The sequence below is a fragment of the Pelophylax lessonae genome (genome assembly GCF_965119305.1).
Source record: "Pelophylax lessonae genome assembly, chromosome: 11".
NCBI classification, from domain to species: Eukaryota; Metazoa; Chordata; class Amphibia; order Anura; family Ranidae; genus Pelophylax; species Pelophylax lessonae.
This window is the reverse complement of record NC_138778.1, coordinates 69720476-69736344: the sequence shown is the minus strand read 5'-3', so window position 1 is coordinate 69736344 and position 15869 is coordinate 69720476. Positions and strand designations below refer to the sequence as shown.

Here is a 15869-nt window from a genome sequence, read left to right as displayed (position 1 = left end):
TGAACTAATCCCACCAAATCACCAAGGCATCCACAGAGAGGGTTGGGGGATCCCTGGATCTGTACATGAATCCTTCAAATTTGTTGTTTAAACATGAAAGCAAGGAGGTCTATGCCGTGTTCCACATATACCACAGGTGTCTTGAAACCCCTTCGGGTGAAGTGACCATTCCCTGGAGTCCAGACGTTGTTGAAAGAGGAACTTCGTTTGTTTTCCACTCCTGGAATATTGATTGCAGATATGGCTGATACGTGAAGTTCCACAAAGACAGTATCAGATCAATCCTGGTCAGATGACGTGCCACAGTTGACAATATATTTGGAGATAACTGAATCATTCGGAGCTCCAAAATGTTGCTCAGGATCAGGGCCGGGACAAGGGGTGGGCAGGAGGGGGCGGCTGCACTGGGCACTGTGGTATCATGTGAGGTGGGGGAGCACCATCAGGAAATTTTTGGGGGGGCGGGGGTTTGTGTTGGAAGGGGGAATTTGGGGGTGGCAGAGGGTTAGAATTGTTCTACGAGTAAAATATATTGGGGGGGGGGGGGATTTGTGTTGGGAGTGGGATGGGGGAAAAGTATTTGTGCTAGAAAAGGTAATATGGTGTGTCTTTGGGGGGGATTTGTGCTAGAAGGGGGAAGTTTTTTTTGGGGGGGTGGGGGATGACTGGAAGGATGGAGGATGTAAATTTATGCTGAGAGGGGTAGGGGAGAGGATTTGTGCTCAGAGGGAAAATTTGAGGGGCAGAGGATACATGGTAGGAGGGGGACATTTTATTTATTTTTGTTTTGTTTGTGGGGGGGAGGGGTTTGTGATGGGGGCATATGAGGAGTGAAACGACTTGAGGGGGGGGGGTCTTTCAGCAGATTTGTACTGGGAGGAGAGTGAATTAATGTTTAGGTGGTAAACATGCAGATTAGTGCTCAACTGGGGGGAGGGGCGGGACTTTTGCTGACACATAATGGTTATACATCTGGGGGGCAGGGTAAATTTGGCATGTGTGCCCTGGGCTCTATATGACCTTGCCCCGGCCCTAAGGATACAGGCTTCATTTGGCATCCAAATAACTTGGACTAAAAGAGCGCACATACCGACAGGGTAGGAGCCGTCCTTATGACTTTCCAGCGGAGATACAGGAATAACTGTGCCCTCTGCAGAAGGTCATCCACATAACCCACTATAGGATTCACCTGTACATGAAGCAATGTAAGTACAGGAGTGAGCACCTTGGTGAAGACCACGGTGCCATGGCCAACCAAAAGGCAGGGCAATGAACTGGTAAATTTGTTTGCCCACTACATAACACCGGAAGAGTTGATGCACTGGGCAGATAGGGACATAAAATAACAAAAGGCCACAGTATCCTGGAGCATCAATTACATAGCTGAAAAATATACATAAGTGTTGCTGTTTCATAAACGGGCAGAGGAAACTATGCAGTATCAACAAACAGTTGTAAATGCAGATAAAACAAGCACAAATACCTCCATATGTCCTATAAAAATAAAGTTTATTGCGTGACTGGGAAGGTAAAAACCTATAGGGCCTTCCAAAGATGTGACAATTCAGATACATACTTGTCAGAGGCTGGAAGGCAGGCCACTCCATATTACCATGACCTAAATCTGGAAGAAATAAAAACAGGTGTACTCCGCCCTAAGGAAGTGAATCTAAACAGTGGGCTGCAGCCCCCCTCAAATATAACCGCAGTTATATACAGAAAACTAGAAAGAACAAGGGGTGTGGCACTGCCAAGGTGGTTGATAAATTGGTAGTGTATAAAAAATGTCAAAGATAAATAAATAATAAAATAAAATAAACCACTGGTAGTGCAACCCTACAAAGGTGGTAGATAAATTGATAGTGTATAAAAAATGTCAGACACAAAGAGTAAAAAGAAATGGTAAAGTAAACCAATGGTAGTGCAGGAGAGCAGAGCAGATGCAAAACAGCGTGACAAATGTGAGTGGCCGGTGTTTTGAGTGCAAACCCTCCTGGTAATGATCAATATTAGTGAATACTTAAAGAGGTCTAACAGACGGATGAATAATGAAGCAATATATATACAAATCCAAGAAAGTGAATAAATATCAGATGACTACTATATAATCTTCAATATAAAAAGATAAATAAATGAATAAAGTGGAAGTGTGTGTATAGTGTGCAAAAAATATACAGTGACTATATATAGACAGTGGCAACAGTCCATATATATCATGCAGCACAGCCCGTGGATCCTTAGATGGTGACAGTGGTAACCCTGTGGTGGGGTGCTCGTGATCCCTGGGGTAAGTAGCACACTCACCAGAAATACCCACCCCACACAGGGATATAGAGCGGGTATAAATATGTAGGTATCTCTCTGGTGGGTCCTGGATCCCTCTGGGGGTCTTGACCTGGCAATCCCGAGTAGGTATCCTGGGGGCCTCACTATGTCTTTGACATTTTCTATACACTACCAAATTTATCAACCACCTTGGCAGCACCACACCCCTTGTTCTTTCTAGTAAATCTGGAAGAACCCTATATTCGCAAATAATGTTACCAACTGGGAGGTTTTCTAGACTGTTTCATTCCACACAAGAGACATGTTTCGTTTTTTTTTTTCATCTCTATTGGTTGAACTGGATGGACTTGTGTTTTTTTTTTTTCCAGACTAACAATGTAATTAATTCTAAATTTAGTAAAGGTGAATTGTGAGTAGCCTGCAGCACCACTTCCCTTGTGCATATGATTAGCTACGCTATCCCTAGAATTAACCACTTAAGGACCAGGCCTATTTGACACTTGTTTACAAGTTAAAATCAATAATTTTTGCTAGAAAATTACTTAGAACCCCCAAACACACACACACTTTTTTTTTCAGCAGAGACCCTAGAGAATAAAATGGAGATCGTTGCAATCTTTAATGTCACACTGTATTTGCTTTCAACAAACACAAAAAAATACACTTTTTAATTAAAAAAGAAAACAGTAAAGCTAGCCCAAGTTTTTTCTAGAATGTAAAAGATGTTACGCTGAGTAAATGGATACCCAGCATGTCATGCTTCAAAATTGTGCACGCTCGTGGAATGGCAACAAACATTGGTACTTAAAAATCTCCATAGGTGATGCTTTAAAAATTTCTATAGGTTGCTAGAGTTCCAGAGGAGGTCTAGGACTAGAATTATTGCTCTTACTGTAATTATCGCGGCGATACCTGTGTGGTTTGAACACCATTTACATATGTTGGCGCGACTTGTGTATGCGTTAGCTTCTGCGCGCGAGCTTGGAGGATCGGGGCACTTTACATTTTTTTCTTATTTATTTTACCTTTTATTTTTACACTGCCCCCTTAAAAAAAATTTTTTTTGATCACTTTTAATCGCTATTATAAGGAAAGTAAACACCCCTTGTAATAGGAAAAAAATAAAAAATAAAAGGTATTTTTTCAGCAAGAAAAAATATTGGCCCTTTAAGGCCCCAAGGCCATAGAGTCGAGTGGGGGCCATCTTGCCCTCATTCGACTTCCTGGCTGGGACACAGAAGGACTGGATCGTTTTCCCTGCTACCGACTGCTCCGGTAAGCGGGGAAAACGACTAGGAAGTGGGGCACCTTTCCCGCCGCCCATAAAAGTGATCCCGCGGCGAATCAGCTGCTGGGACCACTTTTATGTGAAAGAGGACTGCTGGCCCTGTAAGAAAATACCAGGGTTATGGCAGCTATCTATTATGGCACATGCTGCACGCTTTTAGAATGCCTGCAGGACAAGTTTTGCAAAATATGTCTGCACATGTTTCTCTCTGTAGGCCAAATAGAGTTTGCCTTAATAAGCTCCACTGTCAGTATGTTATTTTGAATTTGGCACATTCATTGCGCCACAATATAAAAGTAGCGCGTTTTAGAACTACCTAAATTTGGTGCACAAGTCCCTGTCAGAACCAAATATGTCACAAATGCTTCATGAATATGGGGTAATTAAAGCCAGATAAGTGATACAGCAGCTTTATTCAAATCACACTATGTGTAGGTGAGAAGAATCCCAAAATAGATTCTCACAACACCTGTGGTAGAAGGAACGGTAAATGTAGATGTGACCTTGTCATGGAGGCATCTGGGAGACCAAGGACCCCCAACTGATCATAGTGTGGGTACAGGCTTCGAGCTTGCTGTAAGCATTGAGTCTGTTGCGTGTGCTCAGTAAAACGGTATGCACATACGCTACGACCCAAGACAGGGTGCCGGTTTTAAAAATGATGCTGACTTCACCCCCTGCACGGCTTACTACACAAGGATTGCCACCAGACTTTGTGAATAAAATGATTTTGCGCCCAAGGACACTAAAAATGTGTTAGTATTGGGAGGAGTTCTGAAGGGCTGCCCTGAATGCTTTGCCAGTGTCCAGTTCTTGAAAGGCAGCATAACCCTACATTCCTGCATACCATCCATGTGTACTGTATTGTAAAATAAAGAAACAGAAAGGTGTACAGTATTTTTCTAAATTTTAGCCAAATTGACACACCAAAAAAGAAAAGAAAAACTGACTTGTTACCAAATGAAAACACAATGACATCACAGTTAAAAATGATACTTTTATTTTAAATTTAAGTAAACTGAGAAAGCTTCTCTTGGTAGCTGCATGATTGTTTTCTTTCTTTAAATGATTATAGGCCCAAGCAATTTGGTACAAAGGCTTTTCCAGCTAGGGATAATATTAATTAGAAAAAAATAAAATGAAAAAAGTAGGTTAAGGAATGATTGATACATACACAAAAAGACTAAGGCTGCGGAGGGAATGGGATGAAGACATGAGGGGACATCATGTCTGCTTTCTGCAATCCCACACTTGAGTAAGAGTGAAAGTGCATTGAATGAGGGAGGACGACAGAAAAGAGTTTGGTCCAATTAGAAGAGAATGTGCTCATGATAAGTCGGTGGGCATTAAAATACTTGCAATGCCACCATTGCCAATAAGTTTTATGTATAGTGTTTCTGTGTGTCTTTTCAGAAATACAGAACTGTCATTGCCACACGCATAAAACCATCTAGCACTTCTTATTCTAAAATATGTTAGACTGCATATAAAGGAATGTACATAGTATTTCGTTCAGGTGTTTTGTGGAATTATCTGTCCCTCCACAGGTATTCACATTGTATTCCAGTTACTTCAATTGTAATTGTGCTTTAAATGTAATATTAAGAATACTGGAATGACTTGTGCTTGATCCTCAATGTTACAGTCTGCCTCCTTTCTCAAGCTCAGCTTTTGTCTGAGAGCACCATTACATCAAAATGCACCACGACAGATCATGAACTGTCCAAGCCTGAGAGGAAATGAATTAGATAAGGCAGATGAAGCAAAAGGCAGCAGGTTTTTGGCTCAAAGGGCATCTGGTAAAATGTACATGTGTAGTAAGTTGGCACCAGAAGACTGATGTTCTTTTTCCTAAGTAAATGCATTATAGAAACAGCTGCACCATGAAACTCACCAACAGAAATATTTCAGCAGCTTTCTGTGGCTTTCACACAGACTGTTGAAACAAAATGTAGCAGACAGCACTAAATCATATTAGGCTTTGTGCCACAAGGCAAAAATACACCTCTCTATCACCAGACAACCTACAGTAGAGTAGAGGTCCTTTCACCACTACAAAACTTAAAAAGGCAATGAATGTTGTCACCAGGGAAAGTTAGACACGTTAACGGTCAAAATGGTCTATGTGAAGCTCCTCCACATTTGTTCAATTTCACAATGAAAAATGTCTTCATTTTTCTTATTCCTCCCGAATTCAACTGTGGCCTAACAAAATGGAAAAGGAAATATATACACACATATTTATAAAACATATCAAGCTGGGGGAAAACAAAAATTAAAGTAAATTAAGTTCTTTATCTACCAATATTATAATTAAATCTTCCAAGCCGTTTATTTTTCCACTATACTAAATATATATTTAAAATATCAGAAATTAAAAAATGAATGGCATGTTTCTGGCAAAAGGAAAGGTTAACCACAACAGTGGACATTGCGGACTGTCAAGAGGTGGATTTCAAAGAGAACAGGGTGCTTACTGGTGTCTGCTTTAAAAAAACTGTTGTCCATAAGTATGCAAGATAATGAATACCAGTATAAATAATTTGCCATCCTTCCACATCAGTGATATCACAAGAATTCCCACAACTGCATGATAACTTAAGCTCCCGTTTAACCGTTCCTTAACCAGTCAGAGTTAGCTGGTATACAACTAATGTGACAGTATTTAGGGTAAGCTAAGTATAAATAATGGGAAGTCCTGCAAGTTGACGTGCCACTGCCAAAGATATATCTGAGGCAAAGGAAATTATGGTGAATGGTCAGGTGTACAAGCATCACACATCCTTGCGTTTTTTTCTATACTGAACTTCTCAATTTAGCTATGTAAGCTACTTGGGGCTAACTGTTCTCATCTAAAAAAAAGAGAAATTGGGGAGCCATATTTTAAATGGGCAGACCTTTTTTTAAGTTTCAGGTTAGAAATTCACAGAGTAAGAAGAATGATGGACAAGACAAAAAAAAAAAAAAAAAAAAATCGAGGGGAAATGTCCCAGTGACTGGTCCGCTCCTTTTAACCTGTAAAAGTATTTTTATAATAGTGCAAAGCGCATAAACAAGTCAGTCAGACAGAAAAGAAAAAAAAAAAAGAAGGGAGGTGTTGAAGAGGGAGACCTCTGCCCAATGTGGTCCCTCCAGTGTCTAAAAGATCAAGCCAGAGGTAATTTTCTCTTCTGCCACCAAAGGACAGTGGAGAGGCCTTCAAGAGAGAATGCTATAAAGAGAATTGGAGCCAATCCTTCCCATTGCTGGAAGAGGAATGCACTGGAATGATTCATGATTTTCTGTGAGAAAGAGATGAAGCATGTTCTTCTGTTCAGATGGCTTCAACATAATTGGCAGGAAGCATGCCCGTGTCCCCGGTGCGCTCAACAGTTCCGTACATCCACCCCTCATCGATCTGCTGCACGTTGATAATTGTGTCGCCATCTTGGAAGGACACCTCATCTTCATCGGCTGCATTATAATCATAGACGGCTCGATAGCGCTTCTGTAAACAAAGGCAATATATATGAAACCTTTAAGGTTTTCAGACATACATGTAACACCAAAGTCAACATTTCTGGTTGAAGCCCATTTCTATGACTCCTTTTCAGCAAGTATACATTCTTTGTTTTGGGATTACCACTTCTAATGGTCATGTGTATATGGGGGAATGTGATAAGAACAGACTGCCACTGCTTACACACACTGATGAAAACGCTACTTTCTGGTCTTTGGATCCAACCCTCAGATTAATACTTCCTCAGTCAATGACCCAGGACAAGTAAGTGTGTGAGCGCTTCCCCCTCCTGATCGTGTCCCTGCTATATTGTGGATATTCAAAATGCGATGGGTTCACAGACCCCTCCCCCCCCTTTAATCTCCTGTGCAATAATACCTATATACAAATCTATTATAATCATATACTGTTAATGTAATTAATGCACAATGTAATAGTGAAAAAAGCCTTCCTCCTTTCAATATTGTTCAGAATGCTGTTGCAATATATGCATATACACTATCGATCCTTCTCATTCAGTCCATCCAAATTGTTATCCAATGTGATGTCAAGTGCAGTCTCTTGTGCTGAGATTAATCACCCCTATGCAAATGTGAACACTCTGCTCCCCTCGTGTCCCCACTCACCGAATAGATGTAGAACGAATGCATTATAACTTCACATTTGCACAGGGGTGATTAATCTCAGCACGAGACTGCACTTGAAGCGACATTGGATAAAAATTTTGATGGCCTGAATGAGAAGGATCGATCGTATATGCATAAATTGGATCATTCTGAATATTGAAAGGAATGAGAATTGTTCATGATATTTTGCATTATTTACATTAACAGTATAGGATTATAATATATTTGTATATAAATATTATTGCACAGGGAATTGAGGGGGAGCGCTGTAAGCCTACTGGATATCTGAACTCCCTTATGTTTGTTCTATTTCAGTGTCTCAGGAAGTACAAAATATTAAATTTGGAGTTCAACAATAATGGCTCATATACCATTAATCCTTATAGTATCATTATTTCCACCATTATTATAAAATAAACCATTATCATATGCAGGCTTAATGCCCCCCTATTCAAAAGTTTAATCATTTACATTAGACTGATTATGTTAATATGTATCTAATGTGTGTAAAAATTATAGTTTATCTTTAACCACCTCCTTCCCAAGACTTTTCTAGAAAAGGACTTAGAACCCCTATATATTTATTTATTTATTTTTTAGCAGAGACCCTATAGAATTGGTGTGTGTTGCAATTTTTTATTTCACACAGTATTTGTGCAGCGGTTTTTCAAATGCAAAGGCGAAAAAAAACAAACACATTTATGAAAAAAAACAAACCCAAATTTTTTTTTTTTTGTATAATGTGAAAGATGTTACATCGAGTAAATAGATACCAAACATGTCACGCTTTAAAAATGCGTCTGCCCGCAGAATGGCGGCAAATTACGGTACTTAAAATTCTCAACAGGCAACGCTTTAAATGCCTTTACAGGTTACCAGTTTAGAATGGCGTAGGAAGTCTGATGCTATAACTATTGCTCTCGCTCAGACATTCGCGACTTTCCCTTATGTGTGGTGCGATCACCGTTTACATATGCACATGGTAGTAATGTATGCGTTTGCATTTGCGCGTACGCATGCTGGGACAGGGGCACTTTACATTTTTTACTTTTATTTAACAAGAAAAAAAAAAATATTTTTTTGTACAAGCCACCCACAGGCCCTAGTCTCAGCCACCAGCCATCCGACCCACAACAGGGTGTCAGTCGGCCAGCTTCCAGCCAACCACCCCACAACAGGGTTCCAGTGAACAAGCAAACCAGCCACCCAGATGGCACCAAGCCAGCCACCACACAGTGTTCAAGCAAGCCAGTCACCCAGAACAGGCCAGGTTGAGTGAGTGTCACCAAGCCAGCCACCCACCACAGTGTTCCAGCACGCCACCCACCCACCACAGTGTTCCAGCACGCCAGCCAGCAAGCCACCCACCACAGGGTGACACCAAGCCAGCCACCCATCACAGGGTGACACCAAGCCAGCCACCCACCACAGTGTTCCTGAAGGCCAGCCACCCACCACAGTGTTCCTGAAGGCCAGCCACCCACCACAGGGTGACACCAAGCCAGCCACCCACAACAGGGTGACACCAAGCCAGCCACCCACAACAGGGTGACACCAAGCCAGCCACCCACAACAGGGTGACACCAAGCCAGCCACCCACAACAGGGTGACACCAAGCCAGCCACCCACAACAGGGTGACACCAAGCCAGCCACCCACAACAGGGTGACACCAAGCCAGCCACCCACAACAGGGTGACACCAAGCCAGCCACCCACAACAGGGTGACACCAAGCCAGCCACCCACAACAGGGTGACACCAAGCCAGCCACCCACAACAGGGTGACACCAAGCCAGCCACCCACAACAGGGTGACACCAAGCCAGCCACCCACAACAGGGTGACACCAAGCCAGCCACCCACAACAGGGTGACACCAAGCCAGCCACCCACAACAGGGTGACACCAAGCCAGCCACCCACAACAGGGTGACACCAAGCCAGCCACCCACAACAGGGTGACACCAAGCCAGCCACCCACAACAGGGTGACACCAAGCCAGCCACCCAGCACAGTGTTCCAGCAAGCCAGCCACCCAGCACAGTGTTCCAGCAAGCCAGCCACCCAGCACAGTGTTCCAGCAAGCCAGCCACCCACAACAGGGTGACACCAAGCCAGCCACCCAGCACAGTGTTCCAGCAAGCCAGCCCCCCACAACAGGGTGCCAGCAAGCCAGCCACCCACACTGCCAGGCGTCAGCCACTGACCCACAACAGGGTGACAGTAGCCAGCCACTCCACAACAGGGTGCCAGCAAGCAAGCCATTCACACTGCCAAGCGTCAGCCACCAACCCAAAAGAGGGTGCCAGCAAGCAACCCACACTGCCAGGTGTCAGCCACCAACCCACAATTGGGTGCCAGCAGCTTCAGCAAGCCATTTTTTAAATCTTTTTTGTGTCTTTCAAATTGAAACGGAGATAGATGAGGAGAGAAAGTAAAAGTGTGGTCTGGGACTATTTCTCGTCTCAACCTTCTACAGCAAAAGCAGCAGTGTGCAACACATGTACAAACATCATAAGCACGGGATCAGTAACTGCAAAAAAACAAAAATACCTCAAATCTTTGGGTCCATCTAAGACAGTGGTTCTTAACATGGGTTCGATTGAACCCCAGGGGTTCGGTAAATCAGTCTCGCGGGTTCGGAGGAGGTCAAGACACACACCCGACAAATGATTTGTGATGACACGCCCTGCTCATTCGCTGCAGGTGATCACGCAACATCGCTTGGCCTATCTGTGCTGCAGGGAATTTGGCGTGCCCAGTAGTCGAATTGTACAATATGGATTCACATGTATAACGGAACGTGTTGGGAATCAGCGTCCTAACTGCATGATTTGCAATGCCAAGTTGAGCAATTCTAGTCTAGCACCGGCAAAACTAAGAGAACACTTCCTTAAGCTGCATGGAGATGGAAAATACAAGAAAACAACGCTCGTTGAATTCAAGGTGAGGAGAGCCAGATTCGATGAAAAGGCTAGTCTGCCTGTTCTCGACTTTGTACCCATCAACAAACCGATCCTCATAGCATCGTACGACGTTGCTTACCTGATCGCAAAGCAGGGCAAACCACACACCATTGGTGAAACACTCATAAAACCAGCTGTGTTGAAGATGGCGAATATCATGCTGGGAAAAGCGGCTGAAGTTAAGTTATCCCAAATTCATTATTAGGTTTTTGTTTTGTTGTGAAAATCATGTTTTAATGGTTTTGTTCTTTAATGGTTTTGTTCATTTTGTGCACCTATGTATAAATATATACCTAAATATGTTTTGAATTTGAAAAAAAAAAATTTTTATTTTTCCAATTAAGAAGGGTTCAGTGAATGCGCATATGAAACTAGTGGGGTTCAGTAGCTCCAACGAGGTTAAGAACCACTAAGAGTTCATCATATTGAATTATATCATGCAGCACAGAAAAAAACAAAATGAATATCAATGTGACTTTGAAATACCTCCTCCACTATCCCAGGCAACAATAACAGATATGTTTCTGAAAAAAAACAGGTGTCACTGTCTAGATTCAGATGGAAGATCCCAACTGCTGAACAGAGTAATCACAGAGATGATTGTCACTGATAACCAGTTATTTACAATGGTGTCTGACTCCGGATTTAAGCAGTTGATGTCCATACTTGAACCAAGCTGCACACTGAAGAGTGAGAAGTATCAAACAGCAATGCTGGGAAAGATTCACCAAAAGATCGTTGACAAAGTAAAGGCTATGCTGCAACCAGAGAATGCTGGCAACTCGCTCTCATTCACGACTGACTGCTGGTCAGGCAAACAGAGTCAGACAAGTCACTACTTCTTACATGCCACTTCAGGGCATGGACAAAAAGGCAATTGGTGTCTAATACAAAAGTGATGCAAGGATACCACACGGAGTACAGTAGAAAAATGTTTCTAGGCATGCTTGAAGACTAGGGAATCAACAAAGACCGAGTGATGCTCGTGCTACTTCGAGACAGTGGAGCAAACCTGCGGAAAGGAATGAGGGTTGATGATATGTCATACCTCAGTGTCATGGCACACAACACCCTCCAACTTTCAAATGATGGTCTGTCAAGCCAAAGAGCTTTGATTGATATATGTTTTGAGAAGGATGAACAGATTAAAAATGTTGTGTTTGCAAGTCTTTTGAATCCTCAATACAAGAACAAGGCTTTCTCTTCTGATGTATTGGCAAAGGCAAAACAATGGCTGACAGAAGATATTCAACAGGAGGTTCCTGTCGAAAAAACAAGTCCAGATCACTATTTTTATAATATGAAAGAGCAGCATGCTGCAAACACAGGAAAATGTCCAAAAATACGTCAACGAACAGAAAAAAATCTTTTTCATCGTGGTCGAATTGATCAAGCAATTTTCAGTGTTTTATTGGGGCCTCATGCAGAGGAATCAATTTCTTCTGAATCTGTAATAATGAGCCTGGATGATGAACTTCATCTCTATTTGATGCAGTGAGTGCCCTACTGCAGAGGTAGCCCACTGACTCCAATCCAATATCATTATCGGTTAAGAGAAAATGATATCGGCCGATCACCAGTTTAGCCACTAGGTATTGTCAGCTCCATAAGTTGCTTTTTCTTGCATCTGGTATCCTACTCCCGCAGGTGTTGATATAAAATTGAATTAATTCCTTCTAAAACACTAACACATCATTGATAATAAGGAAACCCACATAGCAAATTTATCAATTTCAAATAACCAGCTGGCACACTTCCAAATCTCTTTAAGAAATGGTACTTACTCCTCCTGCAGGGGCTGAGTGCTGGGTAGTGACTGGAGTCACTGGCTCCTGGTAACCAAATTTAGGCTGCTGCGGTAGCTGCTGTCGCTGATGTGGATATGCTGCACACATACAAAAAAGACAAATAGGGGCAGTATTAGTTTACATCTGTCCTTACTTATCACTTAAAGGATTTCTAAATTCAAGAGCAAAAATAGTTTCTTTATTGTCCATCGAGGGAAAAAGTAAATCATTCATGTGGGTTATGTTGTAGCATTCAGTAGGTGGACATAGGCAAACATAAAAATTGGAAGGCCAGCCAACTAACTCCACCCCCAACAGTCATACCTATGTTTTTGCTAGTGTCCTAGGAGTTTGGACACTTTCTTTAGCTTTGAGAATATAATTTCTTCTATCAACAAACTTCATTCTCCGCAGATAATTTTCGCTTAATTTAGGAGGTGCTTTCGCTGCTTAAGTTTAAAATTTAATTATTTGGCCTCAACACCATAAAAACGGTATGTCTGGTGGAAATTCAATACAGCTCACCATCCAAATAACACCATTCATACAGTAATCATGGAGGTGGTAATATCCTATTATGAGAATGTTTCTCTGCAGCAGGGACTGGAGCACTAGTCAGGATAGAAGAAAAATGGATGGGGCAAAATACCATCAAAATAGGATGGAGGTCCTATTTATACAGTGGGTATAGAAAAATATCACTCCCCTTTAAAATAATCCCATTTTGTTGCTTTGCAGCCTGAAATGAAGACAGTTTGTTTTATCCAGCTGTACTTACTAGTGCAACTTACAACATCAAAGTGAAAGATATAACATCAACATGTCAGAAAAAAAATGAAACAGAATTACCGAGTTGGAAAAAGGATCACCCCACTTATGTCAGTATTTTGTTGGGCCACATTTTGCTTTAATCACAGCTTTTGAAAAAGAAAAAGATGACCCTCTATGGGACTTTATGGGGCTCTACTGTAATAATCAATATATCAATTTAGTAAATGAACAATTTATTATACACAATAATGATACATGTAATAAGAATACATAATGAAAACAAAATGATTGTGGCAATAAAAGCACATACAGGACAATATACACACAAACGCAACCAAAAGGAACCCAGCCCCTATGGATACAGGGTGGGTGAAGCCCAAAGCGTTTCGAATTTTAGAGGGATGATTCTATCTTCAAGGGCATATTGGTTGAGAAATATTTCTCAACCGATATGCCCTTGAAGATAGAATCATCCCTCTAAAATTAAAAATGCGTTTGGCTTCACCCACCTTGGCTTCACCCACCCTGTATCCATAGGGGCTTGGTTTCTTTTAGTTGCGTTTGTGTGTATATTGTCCTTTATGTGCTTTCATTGGCACAACCATTTTGTTTTTATTATGCATTTTTATTACATGCATCATCATTATAGTGTATAATACATTTTTCATTTACTAAATTGATAAATGGATTATTACAGTAGAGCCCCATAAAGTCCCATAGAGGGTCATCTCTTTTCTTTTTCAAAATCTGTGATTAAAGCAAAATGTGGCACAACAAAATACTGACATAAGTGGGGTGATCCTTTTTCCAACTCGGTAATTCTGTTTCATTTTTTTTCTGACATGTTGTTATATCTTTCACTTTGATGTTGTAAGTTGCACTAGTAAGTACAGCTGGATAAAACAAAAAAAACTGTCTTCATTTCAGGCTGCAAAGCAACAAAATGGGATTATTTTAAAGGGGAGCGATATTTTTCTATACCCACTGTATAAATAGGACCTCCATCCTCCTAGGACACCATCCAAAAATGGAGGCATTGTGGGAATGGGAAGGACACCTGACTGGCCAACAGCTTTTTGTTTGCCAGTGTCAAAACACTTCTGTATATATCAGAATAAATACATCCTGTGTCCCCTAATGCAGTGGTCCTCAACTCCGGTCCTCAGGGCCCACTACCAGGCCAGATTTTAAGTATTACCTTGGGGAGATGCAGACTAGAGTACTGCAATCACTGAGCAGCAAATTATATCACCTGGGATGTATTTCAGTTATCTTGCAAATCTGGCTTGTTAGTGGGCCCTGTAGGCCAGGGTTGAGGACCACTGCCCTAATGAACGATAAAGAAATGTAAATACTTTGATGGCCATGGTCTGAGAACAAATGCACTTTGAAAAAATGTATATACACAAATATATACAATAATGTTTTTGTTTTGCGCCATTACCTGAGCTACCGGGTGGGGGTTGATGGGGGGGCATGCTCTCTGAAGGAGTCCGACGATAATTGGCACCATCTTCAGAACCTCTACGTTCACGTTCATCTCCTGCATCCATGGAAGGACCACCCATCCGGCTCTTCTCAAACTCTTCATGATATTTAATCTAGAAATAAAGGTGTTTTAGAGCTCCTATGTGCAAAGGAAACAGCTAAAGCCAAATCTACCAGTATATCATGACCACATGGTATTCTAGAACTTTGTTCGAGACCACACAATCATACTCTTAAAACAAATGTAAACCAAAATAAAGCCTAACACCACATCTTTTTTAGCTTGTAAACCTATCCTTGCACTTTATTTTGCCATTTTGTGTGTGCACCCTTGAAATTGAAATAAACTACATAAATACATAGTCTATCTGGTTGAAAGAAGACAAAGTCCTTCTAGATCAACCAATAAAAAGGGGAAAACAATCCTATATACACAATCCCATACCCACACAGTTGATCCAGAGGAAGGCAAACCACAACAGCAAAGCATAAACCAATTTGCTCCAGTGATGGAAAAGATTCATTCCTGATCCCCCAAGAGACAATTGGATGATCACTGGATCAACTTTACCTATAGAGGTTAGTATCCAGTTATATATACATTTAGGAAAGAATCCAGGCCTTTTTTTAAAGCAATCTACTGAGCTGGACAGAACCAGCTCTTAAGGGAGTCTGTTCCACATTTTCCCAGCTCTTACTGTGAAGAAGCCCTTGGAGATTAAATCTCCTTTCCTCCAGATTTAAAGAGTGCCCCCATGTCCTCTGTGATGACCTTAAAGTGAACTCAACACCAAGTTCACTATATGGACAACCTATATATTTATACATGTTTATATCCCCCCTAATCTTCAGTTCCTCTAATCCAGTGATGGTGAACCTTGGCACCCCAGATGTTTTAGAACTACATTTCCCAGGATGGTCAGGCACTCTGCAGTGTAGTTGAGCATCATGGGAAATGTAGTTCCAAAACATCTGGGGTGCCAAGGTTCGCCATCACTGCTCTAATCTTTCCTCCATGCCTCTTATCAGTTTGGTTGACCTTCTCTTCATTTTCTCCAGTTCCCCAATATCTTTTTTGTGAACTGGTGCCCAAAAATAAACTGCATATTCTGAGTGAGGTCTTACTAATGCTTTGTACAGGGGAAAAAATAGGTCTCTCTCT

At 41.6% G+C, this 15869-nt stretch overlaps 1 protein-coding gene across 1 annotated transcript in view; it reads right to left on the bottom strand.

Annotated features, from left to right (window-relative positions):
• Window positions 1-6345: 6345 nt before the first annotated feature.
• Window positions 6346-15869, bottom strand: part of LASP1 (LIM and SH3 protein 1) — a 159098-nt gene continuing 149574 nt past the window's right edge. The window contains exons 5-7 of the mRNA XM_082272074.1: window positions 14664-14820; window positions 12446-12546; window positions 6346-7061 (exon numbers count right to left, since the gene is read on the bottom strand). Coding sequence (XP_082128200.1) covers window positions 6888-7061; window positions 12446-12546; window positions 14664-14820 — 432 coding nt within the window. The 3' untranslated portion in view covers window positions 6346-6887. The remainder of the gene's footprint in view (window positions 7062-12445; window positions 12547-14663; window positions 14821-15869) is intronic.